Source organism: Pithys albifrons, chromosome 4 (assembly GCF_047495875.1).
Source record: "Pithys albifrons albifrons isolate INPA30051 chromosome 4, PitAlb_v1, whole genome shotgun sequence".
NCBI classification, from domain to species: Eukaryota; Metazoa; Chordata; class Aves; order Passeriformes; family Thamnophilidae; genus Pithys; species Pithys albifrons.
The window spans coordinates 32,100,810-32,119,446 of record NC_092461.1 but is presented as its reverse complement, the minus strand read 5'-3'; the positions used below and the strand labels follow the sequence as shown (position 1 = coordinate 32,119,446).

Here is an 18,637-nt window from a genome sequence, read left to right as displayed (position 1 = left end):
ATTAGAAATATATTTGTTAGAAAATTTGAAATGTGAAAAATGTAACACTGCCCTGAAAACTTTCTTGTCCTGAAGAACAAGCTGATGCTCCTTGCCAGCATCTGACACTGCTCAGGACCAGACAAACAGCTTGCCAAGTGCCAGAGGGGAAGTGTTCATTGAAACAGAAAAATAGCCCAGTCATATATATATTGTGGCATTGATGAATTTAAGTCCTTACATCTACAAATTACACACAGAAAATGGTTCTGGTCTTTCAGATGATTTGACATATACTGGTTGATATTTTTTCTTGCAAGAATAATCTTTAAATTCCATTTGTTCTGCTTCTGGGAAGTTTCCTATGCTTCAGATCTCCACATGCCCCTCAAAAATGTCAGTAGCTCTGAGAAGGGCACATTAGGGTAGGGGAGTATTGTGCCAGAACACTCCAAACTCCAGTGTCAATCTTCTCTTAACCATCTACTGTTACTGATATTCCACATTCACCCCTTAGCATTTCTTCTGGTGCCTCACTAAAATACATATAAAGTTTTCCTCAAGATTAACTGCATCATCTAGCCTGTGATTCCTCTCCTCTTTGCAGAGCTCCTTCCTTTAGATCTCTCCCCACTAGGTAAATTTGCAAACCCACTGATCATTCTTCTCATTCCTGTTTACAAAGAACAGCATCTCTCCACACCCCTCTTTAAATGTCATGCCCAAACTGAAGAGAAAACCCTGCCTTGAGTCTTATCACCACCTACTTATAACTTGCAGTGATACACTGCTGTTCACTGCCAAACACACCTGAGGCTGCTCAGTCATGCCTCTGACAAAGTTATAAATCTCTCTGATCCAAACACATGGGTTGGAACTATATGATCTTTAAGGCCCCTTCTAGCCCAAGCTATTCTATGATTCTACGGTATTTGTTTATAAAGCGGTGCTGCTCCCTGGATCATTGCCATCTCAGAGATCATGACAAAGGTCATGATCCTTCATCCCATTTTACTTGGACACTGAGGTACAAGAAGAGGAAAAGCTATGGCCAAGAAATCCTTTGGAGTGACACAAGGACAGAAATAAAAATTGCCTCCAGGGATCCAAAGCCACTCACAAAACTAAATGCATCAGATATTCTTGAAATAGCAACCACTGAGGGTCTACATACTGTTTATTTCACTAGGCAAACAAACATTTGCTATGGAAAAAACCCTATATTCTTTTCATTTGGACTTAGAATTAGTACCTTCATTACTCATCAGGGTCTGAGATGCAAATCAACATCTTTCTTAAAAGATAAAAGGCCTTCTTGACTTTGGGAGAAACAAAATCTCTAGGTAATGCTTACGAAAAAGGCTGAGACACCCCAAAAGGGAAACTATACATGCCCAGAGTTGCACTTGGGCAAGTTAAGAACAGCATAAAACAGAGCGCTGCAATGTCTCACCTGCACTCACCTGCACCTTCAGAGAGCCCATGAACAAGGCACCTGCACCTTCTCAGCCATAACCAAGCCCAGAACAGCCCAGCAACAGCTATGATCAGTGGAAAGGTAAAAATCTGTTTAAGTGGATAGATTAACAAATAGTGAGAGGAGCAGAGAATGCTTAAGATGCCTTTGATAGACCAGTGATAGCAACTTACTTCATATGATCCTTCAGCTCTCTGTGATTCATTAGGCTACAAGCTCCACTTCAGAGTGTGTGCTCCAGACTGCTAGGAAAGCTGTTTTATTTTCCACCTAACAGGCAGATAATCCATACTTATCCCTTGCAATATCGCTCTCAGGAGCATCCCGCATTCCAACAAGATTTATCAATGACAGAATCAAGACAAACTGTTTCGCCCTCCCCCAAATCTGTTATCAGAAGAAACAAAACGTTGGCAAATATCTCTCACGTGCTTTCTTTCTCCACTGCCAGTGGATTTTGGCAGAGAAATCCTCTAAAGAGACAAGTTCTGGAGACTGCAAAATTCTGCTGCCAGTAGATGTCATTCTATACCAGCAATGTACCTGCCAGCCAGGGGCCAATGCTGAAAAGAAATACATGTTTTCTACGTTTATGTAAGGAAAAAAACCCCCCAAGTTACTGGTATTCTTACACTGCTGAGAATTAAGCTGTCACGATGCACAATTAGTATGTGAGCTGACTTCGAGCTGTTTATTACAACCTGCAGCTGTTATTTTGGGTCTCAGAAAACCACAGAATTTATCTAAAACCCTCTAATTGTTGTTAAGAAAAAGAACTCCATCAAACCATAGTTATTTAGCAATGCAGAATGTGCTTTAACTCCAGTTAAGGGGACACAAAAATACACAGCATGCAGACCAAAATTGCCTCTATACACAGGAGGATTCAAAACAACCTCAAACTAGTTAGGCAGATAGTAACATAACTACACCTCACCATTTAATAAGGAGATTCCAAAAAGAAATCACAGATATGAATGACTCCAGTGAACTGCATGACAGCCTTGTGAAGTAGATGAGGTGTTATTATACAGAGGTTTCAGTGCTGGACTGAGAGGTTAAGTGCTGAACAACCTTAACCAGATGAAGTCAGTAGCTAAGGATGGCTCCTGATAGAGATGATTCCCAGCACAACAAAGAAAAAAAGAAGGAAAAAACCCACAAAAAAACCCCGACAGATATTGCATTTTCACTTTTCATTGCCAGGTCAGTGTTAGCTACACTCACATAATTTTTATTCTGCAATAAAATAAGAAGAACTGAGACCTAAGGATGTAACCCTGAGGAGGCAATATTTCCATAGCCACTGTCTCCTGGGAACATCAGTTATGGGGTAGTTGGGGGGTGTTTTTTGTCTTCACATTTCAACTCAATATTTCTAAGCTTGGAGATGCTTTCTCATTTTCTTACTATGAAGGTGTGTCACTGGATCCTCCTGCCTGCTTCTGCCTTAGACTCAGGTTCACCCTTCAACTCCCCAGTCCAGGGTAAACTGGGTGGCATTTAAGAGTCTGCAGAATTGGTGACAATATCTGAATGCCACAGCAACTCAAAGGGGGTGTGCAACTTTGCTGGAGCATCTTCCCTGCATTGGGCTCATGGTTTCAGCAGTGAAAAGGACACACATATCATCTCTTGGAGTGATAATTAGTTTCCTTTGGAAGTTGCAGAAAAAAGGCCTATTTATTGGTTTGTGCGAGCTCAGGCTTCACATTATTTAAGTCCTCAGAAAACACATCCTAATACAAGAAGTTCAGACAGTTGCTCCCCCTCCTTTGTACTGAAACTGTTTTTAAGCTCTCACCTGTGGCCCTTGCTTGAACTGCACTGCAGCAGCCTGGCAATGCATCCTGCTAATCCTGACACTGACTTGTAGAAGTATTCTTCTGGCTTGGAGTTAGGCTTGCTACATCAATTGTGGACCATTCTGGTGATCTGGACTCTCAGCTGAATCTGGCTACCATGGTTGACCTGTCCTGCTCCAGTGCTGGGATACTATGGGATAAGCCCTGACTGTTGAGGTCTCAGCTTTGCCAGGCATGGTGTTGCTCCCAGCTTCATCTCTTTTAGGGTACAGCTGGTCCTTGGGTCTAAAACATCACTGCCAGCCTGAGCCTTACCTTCAACCAAATCACACACACAGCCCTTCTGGTCCCAAAATGCATCCTTTAAAAATACCCAAACCAAAGTTATTCTTCACCATCAAACCGGAATGCAACATCATACTCTAGCTATGCCTGCAGCAGTTTTTGCAGGCAGAACTGCAGTAATTTTCTTGTGTCCCGAGTTGCTGGATACTGGTCAGCCCCAACCCAAAGGCACAGTGCTCATGCTAACTCAGTAAGCCCTGCTGACAGTCCAGCAATGGAGTGAAAAAGAAACATGGCTCTCAGATCAGGCCTTACTTATATTCAGCTGCCTTGGGGCAAAGACAGAGCACATGGCTCTGTGTGGATAGACTGTATATAACAGGGTACATTTCCACAGCTTTTCCAGAAGTCCTAAAGATGGCAATAACTCCAATTCAGAAGATAAGGAAAAGCAAAGTCTTTGTTTTAAGGATCTAGCGGGCAAGATATACAAGCCTGGGAGAAAGAGGTTCTCCGGGTTCATTTTAGAGGAACAAAGACTGGCTGCTCTGCTCGAGGTCAGCACATCCATTACAGCCAAGTTTCAAGTTTGGATGTCCTACAGCCTAGCCCAGAGCCTTAACTATCAGTCTGCTTTTCTTTTCTTTTCTATGCTTGGTCTTGGAGTTATTGCATTTTTAATAAGTCAAGCCACTTCAGAGGTTTTATTCTCCATAGAAATCCTATAGTAATCCTTCTACATTTTTATCAGAGTCATTACCATGAAAAAAAATTGCCAAAATATAGACTTAATCTGCTAAAGTTGTTTCTCATATTTATTGTTGCCTGCATGATTATTAGCATGAAGGGAAACAGAAAAAGCACAAAGAGAGAGCCTGGATACTCATGGAAACACATTAGTGACAGAAGTTCCTGTGTAAACCATAAAAAAACCTTCATCCAACACCTCTTCAGAAGATGAGTACTACTGGTTAGAGTTTTTTCCTCTACCAGACTGGTGTCCTGTGGCAAAATCACAGTAGTGATCACTTGATCCAACTGTTTCATGACACCTTTCTTGTGTTTCCCACTTTTCTCCAACAGTTACGGGTAGTGTTGGCCCAAGGCCTGAGTAGACTATGGAAACCTCTGTCTCTTTCTGGACAATGAGAGTGTTAGGAATATTCAAGAGTCATGCAAAAGTCTAAGAATAGCTACCAGCAGTAAAGACAAAAGTTCTGGCCAGCTCCTGTCCCATCTGCCTGAGTGGCCTTATGAGACACTCCTCAGACATACTGCCCTGCTGTCACCAATCACAGTTTGCTGAGACTCATTGACATCCTGACACAGAAATAATGTCTTTGTACTGACTAGAGGTTTACAGATGACTCTCTTTAATTAACTAATATGCACTGTTTTAAACACATGAAATTTTAATCTCCAGAGTAGACTGCAAAGAGGAGTTCCAATACCTGCTGGATGAAAAGCAATGTCATTTTGTTGCTTTTAAACTTGTCATCAGTTAGTTTCACTTGCTTCCCTTAAGTTTTACAGCACAAGAAACAGTGAAAAATAATTTCCAAATGATATCTCCATACTACTCCAAGTTTGACAGATTTTCATCGTATCGTCTCCAAAGTCATCACTTTTCCAAGGACCTTCCTGCCTGCAGAGCCTTCTCACTGGTGGTGGCCTTTAGGATGATAGGAGAATTGCTCAGCAATGTTTCATAATGCTCTGTACTTTGCAAGACAAAGGCACAGGTTTTTTAAAGCCCAGAAATTAAGCTTTGCATGGAGGCATTAGAAGGACAGGCTGGCTTATGATGTGGATGGCTGTAGCCTGGGAATGCAGACCTCATACTCTACAGAACTTCCCTTATCAAATGTGATCTCCTCGACTTTGATCAAGTCAGTGAAACCTGTCTTGCTTGAATCATCCTTAAAAATGCTCTGGAGCTGCTCCTGCTGCCCTCACTCCTCTTGGATCAATAGAGGTTTGAAGATTTGAGTTACAGCCCTTGCAGGATCAGGCCATCTGATTTAGCAAATATCCACTTGAATAAATTCTGGAATAAAGCTAAAACATTGCCTTTCATGGTCACAATTTTAGAGAATTGAATATTTGCCAATACATAAGAATCAGTTCACTAACAAAAGCATTCACAAAACAAGTGAATGAATACACAGTAAAGGGACACAGCTTTATGAGCAGAAATATGATGGAATACATCTAATGCTTCAGGAATTTAACACTCCAAGGGCTCAAAGATGACAGTTAACAGTGGAAATTTAAGGCACAATACAAAAAACTGAAGGCTGAATCCCACCTATCCAGGATATTCACTTGAGAGTGGTCTACAAACACATCTGTATTTTCTCTTTTTTTTATATATCCATGCACAATAACTTAGCACAATAACAAAGACATCCTCCGTCAGTCTGAGTTATTTAGGAATGGCAGAACATGCCAGGTTGCTGCTTGAACCACCACAGTCCTCACGTTGACATGAATTAGGCTTTTAGCCACAGCTGCTTTTATCTTTTGGTTCACCACTAATTATGTGCTCGACATGTTACATATTCTAACACAAGCATCATTGTGGCTTTAACTTAGTGATACAACCAAGGTAATGGCTCGGAGAAGCAAGGCCATTGTCCTTGCTCTCCTCATGGAAAACCACAGGATTTTCACACTAACAAATGTCTCAGACCCACATAAATGCCCTACACACAGTATTTGGCAACAATGTGGTCTGACAGGTGTTTGGCCCTGGCACAGCTAGAGAGCAAGACTATAATAAGGGGATGATTTTAATCTTGTCATCTCAGTCTTTTCCAAGGTGAGAAAACTTGGTTCTACCAACACTTGGGATGTGAACCTTGTCCTTTTAAAGGAGCCCACAGCACATGTACGGCAACTATCCCAAACACTACTGCTCTTAGATGATCAGCAACTCTGATCCAGTTTCCCAGCGCTGGCTCATACCCATCAAAATTAAGGAAACAAAGCTGTCACAGATAGAGTGAAAAACAAGAATTCATGCTCATGTAGCCATTGCAGAGCATCAAGCAAACAGAAAGTAGACACATGAATCCTCTCCAGTCTAGAAAGGGTTTAATTTCATAGGTTTTTCTGGGTTTTCTCAGGATTATAGCTGGCATCTGGCACTGCAGACACTTACATCCCTGGTCCCTGTGGTTCTGGCTACTTCCCTCCCATAGTCACATCTGACACCAAGGCACGGACACAGTTCAATGTCCCTACACGCAATGGTGGTTCCTTGTATACACACCAGAGCAGACAAACAGCCAGGCAGTGGTGCAGCAGCAAGGTCTTGGAAGTCTGGAGATGTCTCAGTCGACTGGAAACTGGCAAATGTTACCCCAGTTTTTAAGAACATTAAGAAGAAAACTCTTGGTAATTACAGCCCTGTCAATCTCACTTCAGTGCCTGGTGAAATTATGGAGAAGTGTGTTCTGGGAATTATTGAAAAACAGTTGGGAGATAATGCAGTCACTGGTCACAGCCAGCACAGGTCCACAAGGGGTAAGTCCTCCTTAATCCACCTAATTTCCTTTCATGACAAGGTCAAGCATCTAGTTGATGAAGAGATGACAGTAGATGTGGTTGGTCTGGAATTTAGACAAAGCTTTTGACACTGCCTCTCACAGTATTCTCCTGGATAACATATCCAGCATTCAGCTGTATAAATAAATCATGTGATGGGTGAATAATTCCCTGATAGTTTGGGCTCAAAGGGCTACAGCAAATGCGGTTACATGAGCTTGGTGACCAGCCAGCAAAGGAGCTCCCCAGAGCTTAATTTCAGGGCTAGTGCTCTTCACCATTTTTTAAATTATTTGGGTGTAGGAATCAAATGTACATTAACAAAGTTTACTGATGATACTAAACAAGGAGATGTGGCCTCCCACAAGGACAGAGAGGTCTTTCAGAGAGACCTGGACAGACTAGAAAACTGAGCAACCAGCAACTATATGAAATTCAGCAAAAACAAGTGCTGTATTCATGACTTGGGATGGAATAATTCTGTTTATACATACAAACTGGGGAATGAGTGGCTGAAGAGGTGATTGTCCTGCTCTACTCTGCACTATGTGGCTTTGCCTTCAGTATTGTTTGCAGTTTTGGGCACCATAATATGAGATGCATATAAAACTCTTGGAGTATGTCCAGAGAAGGGTGACCAAGATGGTGAAAACCTCAAGGGCAAGGCTTAGGAGGAGTGGGTGAGGTCACATGGTTTGTTCAGCCAGGATAAGAGAAGGTTGAGGGGAGACCTCATCACACTCTGCACTTCCTCAGGGAGGGCAGCAGAAGGGAGGTGCTGATCTCCTGTGTCTGGGGATCAGTGACAGGCCACAGGGGAATGGGGTGAAGCTGCATCAGGAGAAATTCACATGGAACATTATGAAAAGTTTCTTCACAGAGAAGGTGGTTGAGCACTGGAACAGGTTCTGCAGAGTAGTGGTCACAGCACCAAACCTGTCAGAGCTCAAGAAGTGTCTGGATTGTGCTCTTAGTCACATGGATTAGTTTTAGGTGCTCCTACAAGGAGCAGGGAGTTGAACTAGATGATGTGTATCACTTCCTTCCAACTTGAGATATTCTATGATTTTATTATTTTCTATCCCCAGGCTCCCTTTTTAATCGAACCTGCAAAATACAGCTGATGTATCTTTGCTCTCCATCAGCAACAGCACTGACACCCAGCCATAAGGTGCACTGAGTACAAACACACTGGGTACCAAGCACACTTCCCTCACAGATGAGGACAAGCTGCTTCAGCTGGCAGGATTTCCAAGTAAACACAACTAGATGACCATAAACTCAGGATTCTCCAAGTCTACATATTTGTTTGGGCAGTCAGTGCTGTTTGGCTACTCCAACCGAAGAAGTTCTGCACATATTGAGAGGTTCCTCTATTTTTCCTCTCCAACCCAGGTCTGCAAACCTATTTTCCTATGCATGACAATAATGCAGATGGAATGATATTTTCCAACACTTTTCTGCAGAGTTCATAACACAAGAAAACAAGAACTTGCTTCAACTATAGCCCAACTCATTTTGTAAACATCATGTTTCCCATCAGACTACTGTCTCTCACCACCTGCCAAACACAAGCTGGTTTCCAAAGGCTGCATCCTGAGTCTCAAAGGCTAAATAGTGGCTGCCAGTGGGAGGACTGCAGAAAGATGAATGCAGAAATTTGTGCTTTATAGCCCCCATGCCTCTAGCCCAGCTCAATAATATTTCCTGCCATGAGCAACCCTCATTTCGATTGTAATTTCACATGATGCATTACCACTATATACAATCAATACATCATAATCACAGAAAGAACAAACGAGAGGATGCAATGGTCATAAACACCATGTTCTCACTGGTGCAGCATTCATCCTTTCAGATCACAATCCTCTATTACTTTAAATTCTCTGAGCAACCAAGTAGCCACAGATTCCCTGGAAAACAGCTCAACAGATTCTTAATCCTACTTTCAATGTGAACCATGACTTCTTCCTTAATAAATCCATCTGTCTCCTAGACCCTTCTGTCAATCTTTCTCTATGGTTCCCCATAACTTGAAATTTAATTCTGGTGATAAGGAAAACATCCTCAATGAGGTGTGATATGGAGCTATAGAGAGAAAGAGCTAATTCTCCTCTGAAATCGAGGCATGCAGACACATTTTTTGTGGGATGTTTGCAGCCAGAATTGCCTGGAAACCACCATCTTCTTTTTTTTTTTTAATGGAACTAATTCAGTCATGCTATTTATTTCCCATCGTTAATCACCACTGAGTTTTCCAAGACAGATAACCCAGCAATTTTCAGTGGTTATTCTGTATCCTTAGATTTAACCTCCAAGTCTTATCGCTCTTTCCTGCCTAATATTTGCAGTAAGAAAATACTGCAGCTTTTCCCCTTCAGTTTATTAATGAAAAAATCCAATTGAAAGAAAGGCTATGATGGACTTCTCATGACCCAAATTTAATCCTGCTGAAAGTTCAATAAACTCAAAATTATACTTTCCCTTTGTTTTTCATCCTTCCAGCCAATTTATTTAGCACATTATCCTCCACGAACTCATTGCTGCTTACACAAAGCAAACATCATGATGTTCAATTTGATAACATTTTCCATGGCCAAAGCACAAAGGAAACTCAAAGAACACAAAGTAGGGGAAGCAATGAACACTCAAAATCTTGTCTGCAGAAGGAGGTATAACACAGCATCAAAGTTCCCCACAAAGATCCAGCTGTATCATGTCTTTTGCATCCCATGCAGTCCAAAAGGAACCTCTGAGCTGTGGAAGGCAACAGTAAGCAACTCATTTGATTAGATCAGTGAAGGATTAGATCTCACCTTTTCTCCTTTTTCTCCTATGCCATAGGCTTTGCCCTAGAAATAAAAGAGGGGGAAAGGTACATTTGAAAACAAGGATATCAAACAACACCGTAAACATATGTTTCATGTTTTCCTTGTTATGAATCCAAAGTCTATCTCTCTATCCCTATGTATAGACAGACAAATCACACGACAGCTACTACAGGGAAAGCAATTTTCTTTGGGCATAATTCCTTGATAATAATTCGGTGACAAATTAAACTAGAAAATCTATCCCCAATTCTCCTACTGCAGCCAGGAAAACATCTTATTTTTTATTCATGGAAGAGTCTGATATTACATTTCAAAAATCAAAGATGTCAACAACCCTTATTAGAATGAAAATTACATAGGGTTAAAGATTTTCTTACCTAAAAATTCAGTCTGGCATTTGCATAAATTGTAGCTGGGAAAAGCTGTATCCTATATCTTGGTCATATGAATGTAAAAGAGTTGAGAGAGATTTGCATCTTCTTTGTGTTCAGTTGCCTAATACTGACCCCATCAGATGTGCAGCTGTGCTATAATCAACTACGTCCAAGTTATACATTTAATTAGGAGGCCAGTACTAAGTCAATTATCGGCTGTATTCAGGGATGAACACATTCATTTCCTCCCTCCTAGAGATGTCAGTGGGTGCCAGAAAGACCAGCTTTCCCCTGGGATTCAGGTCCAGCAGAGGGAGCATATTCGACCAGGGCACATAGAATTGTGAGCAAGTTCTCCCCACAAAGGAGAAAACAACTACGTGCACTTACATCTCCCTAAATAAAAGAATTGGGCATTTCTTACTTACTGACTCTCCTTTTTCTCCTCGGAGTCCAGGAAACCCTGGGATGCCTCTTTCTCCCTTGGAAAAGAAAGTGTGTTACTATCACAGAGTTAATTCACTCATTTCTTAGACATAGATGGAAAGCAAATGCAACAAGGGTTTGACTGAGATTATGGACACTTTTGCTCCCACCAGTCTCTACAGCCAAGATCAGCCAAGATTTCAGCTCTTGTCCTAAGGACTGAGTGTAGCTCATTGCATTTATAATGACTTGAATGTTCACATTTTCAGATTGATTTTCTATTCTATTTTTCACATGAAAATATTGGTAGAAGCCTTCAGAGTGCACTGGCAAGACGGAGAGCTTTCTCTTGTGAGGTATTTCAAAAGTCCTTGTTTACTAGTAAGCCAGGAAGAACTTGTAAAGGTGGCTTGCATAAGACCTAGAGAGTACACACCTAAAATATGGGAAGAAAACTCCTGCAAATATTGTCAAGATTTTGGGACTTTTTTTTTTAATTATTTCAAATGCATTGTTTTCAGTCACGCTAAATTTTCAGTATCAGCTAACTCCTCTTTCCCCACCCACAAGTGTGTAGCACACACAGAGCTGTTCTCCCTGCTTATTCCAATAGAAGAGAGGGAAGGGAACAAAGAAAAGAGACAGATGAAAGTATACAAATCTGATGGGTGGAGAACCTGTAACTGGGAAAAGAAATACACAGGAGAAAAAGGGGGAAACGGTCTACCAAAACCCAAGCAAAATATTTTCTTAATTTGTCTCCTAAATAGCATAGGGGTGAAAGGGATAAAGAATCAAAGAAAATACATGTTTTCATAAACATTCATCAGATACAGAACTAAAAGTGGTTCCAAAACCAGCAAGTTGAGAAAAATACCTGCAAATCATTTTTCACATACTGCTCTTCTGGCTCAAAACTGGGCATGAGACACTGGAAGTATTTGTTAGGCTTATGCTTTCTTTTCCCCAGATAAAGAAAGCACAGGAAAGATTCCTGAAAGCTTTTGAATGTACAGGAAAATTTCTTTCTCTAGCCTCTGTCTTTTGGTTTTTGCCAAAAGAAAGAAAACTCACAGAGCAAGTAGCATATGTGCAAAAGCAATGTCATGGTCAATTAAGAAGGCTGTCATAAAATTCATAAAAGTTTTTATGCAACCATCTCTTTTAAGTCACTGAAAGTACAAAACCTTTCTAATCTGGAGATATAAATACATCCTGCCAGAGGATGTCTAATACACTGGACTTCACAAACTTTGCAATGGCAGTTAAGCATTGTAATTTCTATGTGGACAAAAACACATCTTACAGAGAAGGGATTTTTTTTCTAAACTTGGATCAATAGCAGCTTTGGAAATGAGAAGCACCCTGTTGACCATCAGCCCAGTGCCCCAAGAAGCCATCCTAGCTGCCTGGAAACAACACAGCACTCAGAGGGAGCAAGGAAGGAAAATAAATTTGACTGGGCTGCCATTAGCATATAAAATTTATCAATAGGACCCAGCTTCAGGCATGTTAACCAATTCTTTCCCAGCTATTTCCTGCCTAATTCTTCCCCAATAGCATCCTTTCCCAAAACACATCACCTGTGTCTCCATGCATTACCCTCAGTTTGGCAGCATGAGTGATTGAGGCACAGGTGCTCAGCTCGTAGGGATTGTTTCCATGTTTTTAATAACTGCAAGCTCTGCTGTTATGCCCTGCCTTTGAAGACTCGGTGAGCTTTGGAAACTCATTATCTTCTCATTTATCTGGTTATAAACTTTGACTATTTCCTCTGGACAGATGACACTGTAAGAAAAGCTTGCCCAAACCTCCTCCTCCTCTAAAGGAAGGAATATGCTATGGGAGTTCAGGATAGCAGAGCCTGGACATAAGTCTCTCCATCTTTATCTCAGATAGATGGCAGCCACAATCATTTTACTTAATAGAGCCTCAAAATGACTTTTTTTTTAAGAAAACAGAAAGAAACACATAACCATTACTTCTTATTTTTTGGATACAGAATGAGAAACCCACCTGGTCTAGGGAAAACCAAACCAAGCCAAACCAAAACCCAAAACTCTTGTATCTTAGAGAAGGAGCCTCACAGTTCTCCTGCCTTTGTAAGCCTCTCCAAAGATTGTTGTTTTGGGACAAAGGTTTTTTTTTAACACAGATCCCTCTCCCTATTAGTATCCTCTGGGACTAATTTCTCAGATGACTCCCACAAGCTGTGGGCATTTTTTCTGATATAGCTGAACCAGCTGCTTTGCTGGTTTACTTATTATGGCCATATATGGTCTCTCACAAGGCATTTCTTAACAAAAGCCTGTAAAATATTTTTGGATAACAATCAAGTACCTACAACCCACCCAAACATCCCTTGGGCCCCAGTTATTTACAAGTAGATTTCAGCATTGCAATTCAAATCAAATAAGAGATGCTTATTAGTGATGATGGCTATAGAGAAAATTAGGAATTTTGATTCAGAGTTCTGATCTCACTCTGTCTGCATCTTTTCCTTACAATTTCTTTCCTTATTGGTTTGTTGGTTTTTTTTTTTACTTCAATCTCTGTTAAATCAATTAATGTTTAGTCTTTTCTTATGCTGTGTTCACTGCTTATTTTAATCAAGCCTCCCAATACAGTGGAGATCTTATGATTTTAAATTTTTTAGTGTTTTTTGAAGGCCTAGCTCTTGGATTCAAGTGAAAAATGGAAATCTTTTATATGTGTTACCTTAAAACAGCTTTACATCCCTCTCATTGCACAACAAGAAAGGTTTAAAACACTTCCTTTGCACCATAGAAATGAGGAGCCAAGCTGAAAGATCCTAAAACATATTATGGACATGTACAACTCTGCAATGCAGAAGTCACTCATATTTTTGTGGGTTTTTCATCTTTCCTTAGTTAAGTACCTGGTGGGAATGTTGGGGAGTTGCAAATAGCACTGAATTTCTTCTCCATGACCAGCACTTTAGCTTGGGTAGCTCAGTAATGCTGCAGAGAGAGAGGAGGAGAGCAAAAGTTGCTCTTGAACAAAGAGCAAGGACTGTGACAAGCTGGTCCTTGGCAGTGGTGATGCAACAACTCCAGTCAAGGATAGTATATGTTATTTAATCATGGTGTCTGTGCAAGCCAGGTGCAAAATGTATTAGTTACCCTATTAAACAGGTAGAGAAGATAAGTCATTTGTCTGAAATCATCACATTTGTACCAAACTGTTGTCACATCCTGGATTTAAATGGCATCATCCCCAGGTCTTTGAGACTGTGACACAGTCCTGACGTGTCTGGGTACAAGACTCGAATCCCTACAGCCGGGGAAAAGTCACACACATCTGCAGAGCTCTCCAGCAACACACCTGCAGGAGGGGACCAGCCCTTTCTGGGTCTGTAACAGAAAACCTGCTGATGCTGTGCTTGTATAAACACCTTTTGTATTCCACTAGTACCTCTGCACCTCAGCAGCATGCCATGTTACACAGGGTAGGCACTTCACCACCACACAGAGCTTGCCAAAGCAGTGAAAGACAACAGAATGCTGCTGCAGGGCCCTTTATTATTATCATCATCGTCCTTCTGCAACCTCCTCGCAACAGTCATGGCTCTGCCATTCTTCAAAACAGCCCATCATTATTTAAGCTGTCACAGATTAAAATAGAAAGCTGCTATTTATACTTGTGGAAGCGTAAGGAACTGTTTTCTGTGCTTTCAGCCAGGCACATCTGAGCACTAATGAGCCCATGGTCTTTCATCCCAGAAGAAAACGTACTCCAAAATGCATCTCCTTATCTACAAAACTTCTCCCTGCAGACACCAGACCAATCTTTGCCTAAACACAATGCATCTCTGAGGACGTCTGACCTTCCAAAACCCAGAGATTTCTCCTTTTCCCTCTCACAGTGTTTCATAATAACTGAGTGACTTTTGGTGAGGTGCAGTTTGGTTATTCACTAAACAGGTATAAATTCAGTGACCAAACTTGCAGAAGTGATTCGGATTCGAATATTTTTGAATAGAACCTGTTCCCAAATATCTTTTCAATCACACAGATGGTAAAGATGGGAACCACTACACCAATACTTTCACCTCTTCAGCAGGGTTGTGAATTTCTGTTCTCTTTCAGTACAAGTGCTCTCTTTTGCCTCACAGATCTATTTGTAACCAAGTACAGAAGAAAAATATGCTTGTTCTGAATGCACACATGCATATCAAAGAAGCTTGCAGAACATGCAGGATATTAAAAAGTCTGCACTGTTAAACTTGAAGCAGACATCACAACCACTCTTCTACCCTGTTATCTAGGAAGAAGAGTACTGAGGGAAATGGCCTATATTTAACATCATGACTCAGACAATCTTCCTAAAGATAACGGATTGTGACTAATCTTTTACTGTTAGTTTCAGGAAATTTTGTAGAGTGTGACTGGAAGGCTGCTCCCAAATCTATGGATATGTGGCAGTGCTGAGCAAGGTACAGCACAGAAGCAGCACGTCGTTTTCCACGTGACTTACCATGGAAGCTGTCTATGACCTAGTGAATAACAGTAACTTGCAAAAATGCCAGATTAGAAGCTACAGGAGAACATTTTGCAACACATTTCCTCTAAGAATGGCAAAAAGCAGCAACAGAGACACCTAAATAAAACAAAGATACAAGCAAAAATAGAAAAAAGATACAAGATGGTCAAAGCCTCCGGCAGTCTCAGGCTCATCCAAAACTGTATGTACTTAGTTATATGCTAAATTAACTCTCATTTCTCAAAACCTCAAACTCCTCAGCTTACTCTGAAACTCTTTCATTGCTGTTTTCATTAAACAAATAAACCAGCAGATATTACTGACCTTTTGACCTTTAGGACCTTCAGGGCCAATTAGACCCCTCTCCCCCTAAGATAAAAAAAAGTCATGATTAATCAGACTGCTCTTTTCATTATATAACCAACCAAGGGGCCTGATCCTGCAACTACTGAGGACAACAAAAACGTTTGCAGGGAAGAGGAGAGTTGATTCGAGGAGAGGAGATTCCAGGAAATTGGAGAAGGCAAGGGGGAGGGGGAGGGGAAGGGGGGAAGGGGAAGGGGGGGAGGGGAAGGGGGGGAGGGGAAAGGGGAGGGGAAAGGGGAGGGGAAAGGGGAGGGGAAAGGGGAGGGGAAAGGGGAGGGGAAAGGGGAGGGGAAAGGGGAGGGGAAAGGGGAGGGGAAAGGGGAGGGGAAAGGGGAGGGGAAGGGGGAGGGGGAGGGGAAAGGGGGAGGGGAAAGGGGGAGGGGAAAGGGGGAGGGGAAAGGAAGGGGGAGGGGAAAGGAAGGGGGAGGGGAAAGGAAGGGGGAGGGGAAAGGAAGGGGGAGGGGAGGGGGAGGGAAGGGGGAGGAGGAAAGGGAAAGGGAAAACAAAATTGACATGCCCTCAGGTGCAGTGACAGTAGGGCTGGCTTCTTAGAGGTCTCAGTCACAGCCAGTAAAAGTAAGCACACTGCCTTTACAAGCTATGAGATTTTTTCCAGTGTGGCCATATTTACCTCCAGAATCTGTTTTATTTTATGTGAAAAAGGATGCACCTAACTGGGCTGGATAAGAATAACCACTTTGTTTTCAATGTTGTTACCAGGACAACCAGCATGATCTAAATCACTGAATTAAGTATGGAGAAAACACCTGGGAAAACTTCCATTACCTCTACAGACATCCCGAATGAAACACTCTTGTCTCAACACTCACCTTTGGTCCAGCAGGACAGGAGCAGTTGAAAGTCTTGAGATGGCCAACTTGCTCACTGCTGACAGTGGGCCTCACTTCCATGGGAGGTGCTTCCGTCAGGACCGTGACCTGGCACTGCACACAAACACCCAAGGTCATGGCAAAGCCTTTGATGCTGGAAAGTTTCCCTTTTCATGCTCTTTAGAGAAACCCTGTAGGCACTACTGTATAACACACAGCTAAATGAGTCCTCATGAGGAGCGAAATCCCACAAAAGCCATTCATTCAAGCAGTAGGGGAAAATGTGGCAAAATGAACAATGAATCCCTTTAATCAAGACTGAGGAGAGAAGAGTGAAAGGAGGAGCACAGGAAAATAAGCAGACTCTGGCACTGGTTTTAGCTGTTCCCAAATAAAACCAGTGGGAAACGTGTTGAATATTTCATGCCGCATTTCTGTTGTTCCATCATCACTTCAGGGTTTTGTTTCCCCTGACAGTTTGACAAGGAAAGAGGAACTTGGAAACTTCAAATTCCTCATACTCATCCATCTGCAGTGGTCCTCCTCTTGCTCTGCTATTACCGATTACACAGTTAGGTTTCATTCACCCTCATCAAAAATATTATAATCCCACACTGCCATATATTCCGCAATTTATGTAAGAGATTTCAGTGAAGATTGGTCATGTGAAAATGAATAAATGACAAAAAGGAGCTTACTGGTCCAGAGGGAATGTCACAGCATGTCTCCAGCTCAGCATGCCGAGAATCACAGTAAATAACCATCCGCTGAAGATCAAACTGGAAAGACAAAGAGAGGCAATAGTCTCAGTGACAGTGAATTATTAAAGACTGCATGTCCTTTTGCTTGGATACTAACAGAGCAGGCAAATACAATGAAAAACCAGATGGTGTTAACTTCAGAGGAATTCTATGGATCTTGTAGTCAATCACTACCTCTCGCTATCAATAATGGGCCAATATATCAGCATGATCCAAGAGTGCTGAGCTATGAGACCCTGAATATGCCTCTTAAAATTCTGGTTGAGGTATTCAGGCTAATCCCCATGTTCTGGCCAAATTTCTGTCTGAGAAGACATATCCTGGCCACCTCTATCCCTCCTAGAATTTTGTCTAGACACAAGGTTTGTTTTCCTCCTGTTGTGCCTTCCCTCTTTTGACCCTTTACCCCATGTGAGAAATGCTATCATCAGCACATTTATTATGCATTTGCCATCCATTTTGCACAGCTAAGAAAGATTATACAAGTCTCAAGCACCAACCAATCACACATAAATTATATGAGGTTAACACTGCTGCTGGGCAATCAGGTCCAGCCTGAATATTTTGATGTCAGTTTGATTGCGAGAGAGTCATTTAATATCTGAGGAACTGAGAACTCTCCTAAATTAACAAGCTTCCTTTTTTCCACCCATCTCTTCCTGTCATGTGTGGAAACATCCATAATGCCATGATTAGACAGCAAAAGACCTCTATGTGGAGTTCAGTACCCTGTTTGATGATATCTGTGTATGATTTTGTCTCTGCTTTTAACTGTAACACATTCTGAGTGACAAAGAAATTTCTTGAGAACTTGGGAAATTCCCAAGACTTCACCCAAGATATTTTATTTGCAGAAGAAAGGTGAAATTACTAATTTTTAATCCCTCCTATGAAGATCCTGTCAGTCTCACATAAATAGGCAGCAAATCCTGTACAAGATAAGGTGCCAAATCTGTCTTGGCTATGTAACAGTGGTAATGCTGGCTCAGGAAAAGGGTCAATTACAACATAATCCCCAAAACCCCATTCACATGCTGCAAACCCAATGCTGAACATTATCCCAGCCCTGACCTGCAGGCGCAGTACTTACGTCAATGGGGACACTGTCATACAAGCGTTTGCCAATCACAGTCTTTCCTTGAATGTCAATATTTTCCCTATCTTCAATAGGCAGCACCTGAACCAATTTGCAGTCTATGTAAAGCGAGACAGCCTTTGATTGGATGCTGAGGGCAATTTTGTGCCAGTTGCGGTCAAACAGGTCACTGACGCGCGTGCTCCGGAAGACCACCCTGACAGCATCCTTGGTGAGCCCCACAGCATTGTACTCCAGAGCTTTGTTCTCTCCATCCAGTCGGATTGAGACCTGCACAGAAACAGAAGTGAGTTCGCTAAGGAAGTATAAAGCCTTCTCTTTCCTCCTGACTGCTTTCCATCCCCAAAGTTGGGGT

General features: G+C 41.8%; 1 protein-coding gene across 1 annotated transcript in view; it reads right to left on the bottom strand.

The window, feature by feature from the left end:
- The window catches only part of COL22A1 (collagen type XXII alpha 1 chain), a 205,888-nt gene that overhangs the window by 114,438 nt on the left and 72,813 nt on the right, over window positions 1-18,637 (bottom strand). The window contains exons 6-11 of the mRNA XM_071553031.1: window positions 18,277-18,552; window positions 17,124-17,204; window positions 16,426-16,539; window positions 15,554-15,598; window positions 10,729-10,782; window positions 9,912-9,947 (exon numbers count right to left, since the gene is read on the bottom strand). Of these exons, the coding sequence (XP_071409132.1) occupies window positions 9,912-9,947; window positions 10,729-10,782; window positions 15,554-15,598; window positions 16,426-16,539; window positions 17,124-17,204; window positions 18,277-18,552 (606 nt within the window). The remainder of the gene's footprint in view (window positions 1-9,911; window positions 9,948-10,728; window positions 10,783-15,553; window positions 15,599-16,425; window positions 16,540-17,123; window positions 17,205-18,276; window positions 18,553-18,637) is intronic.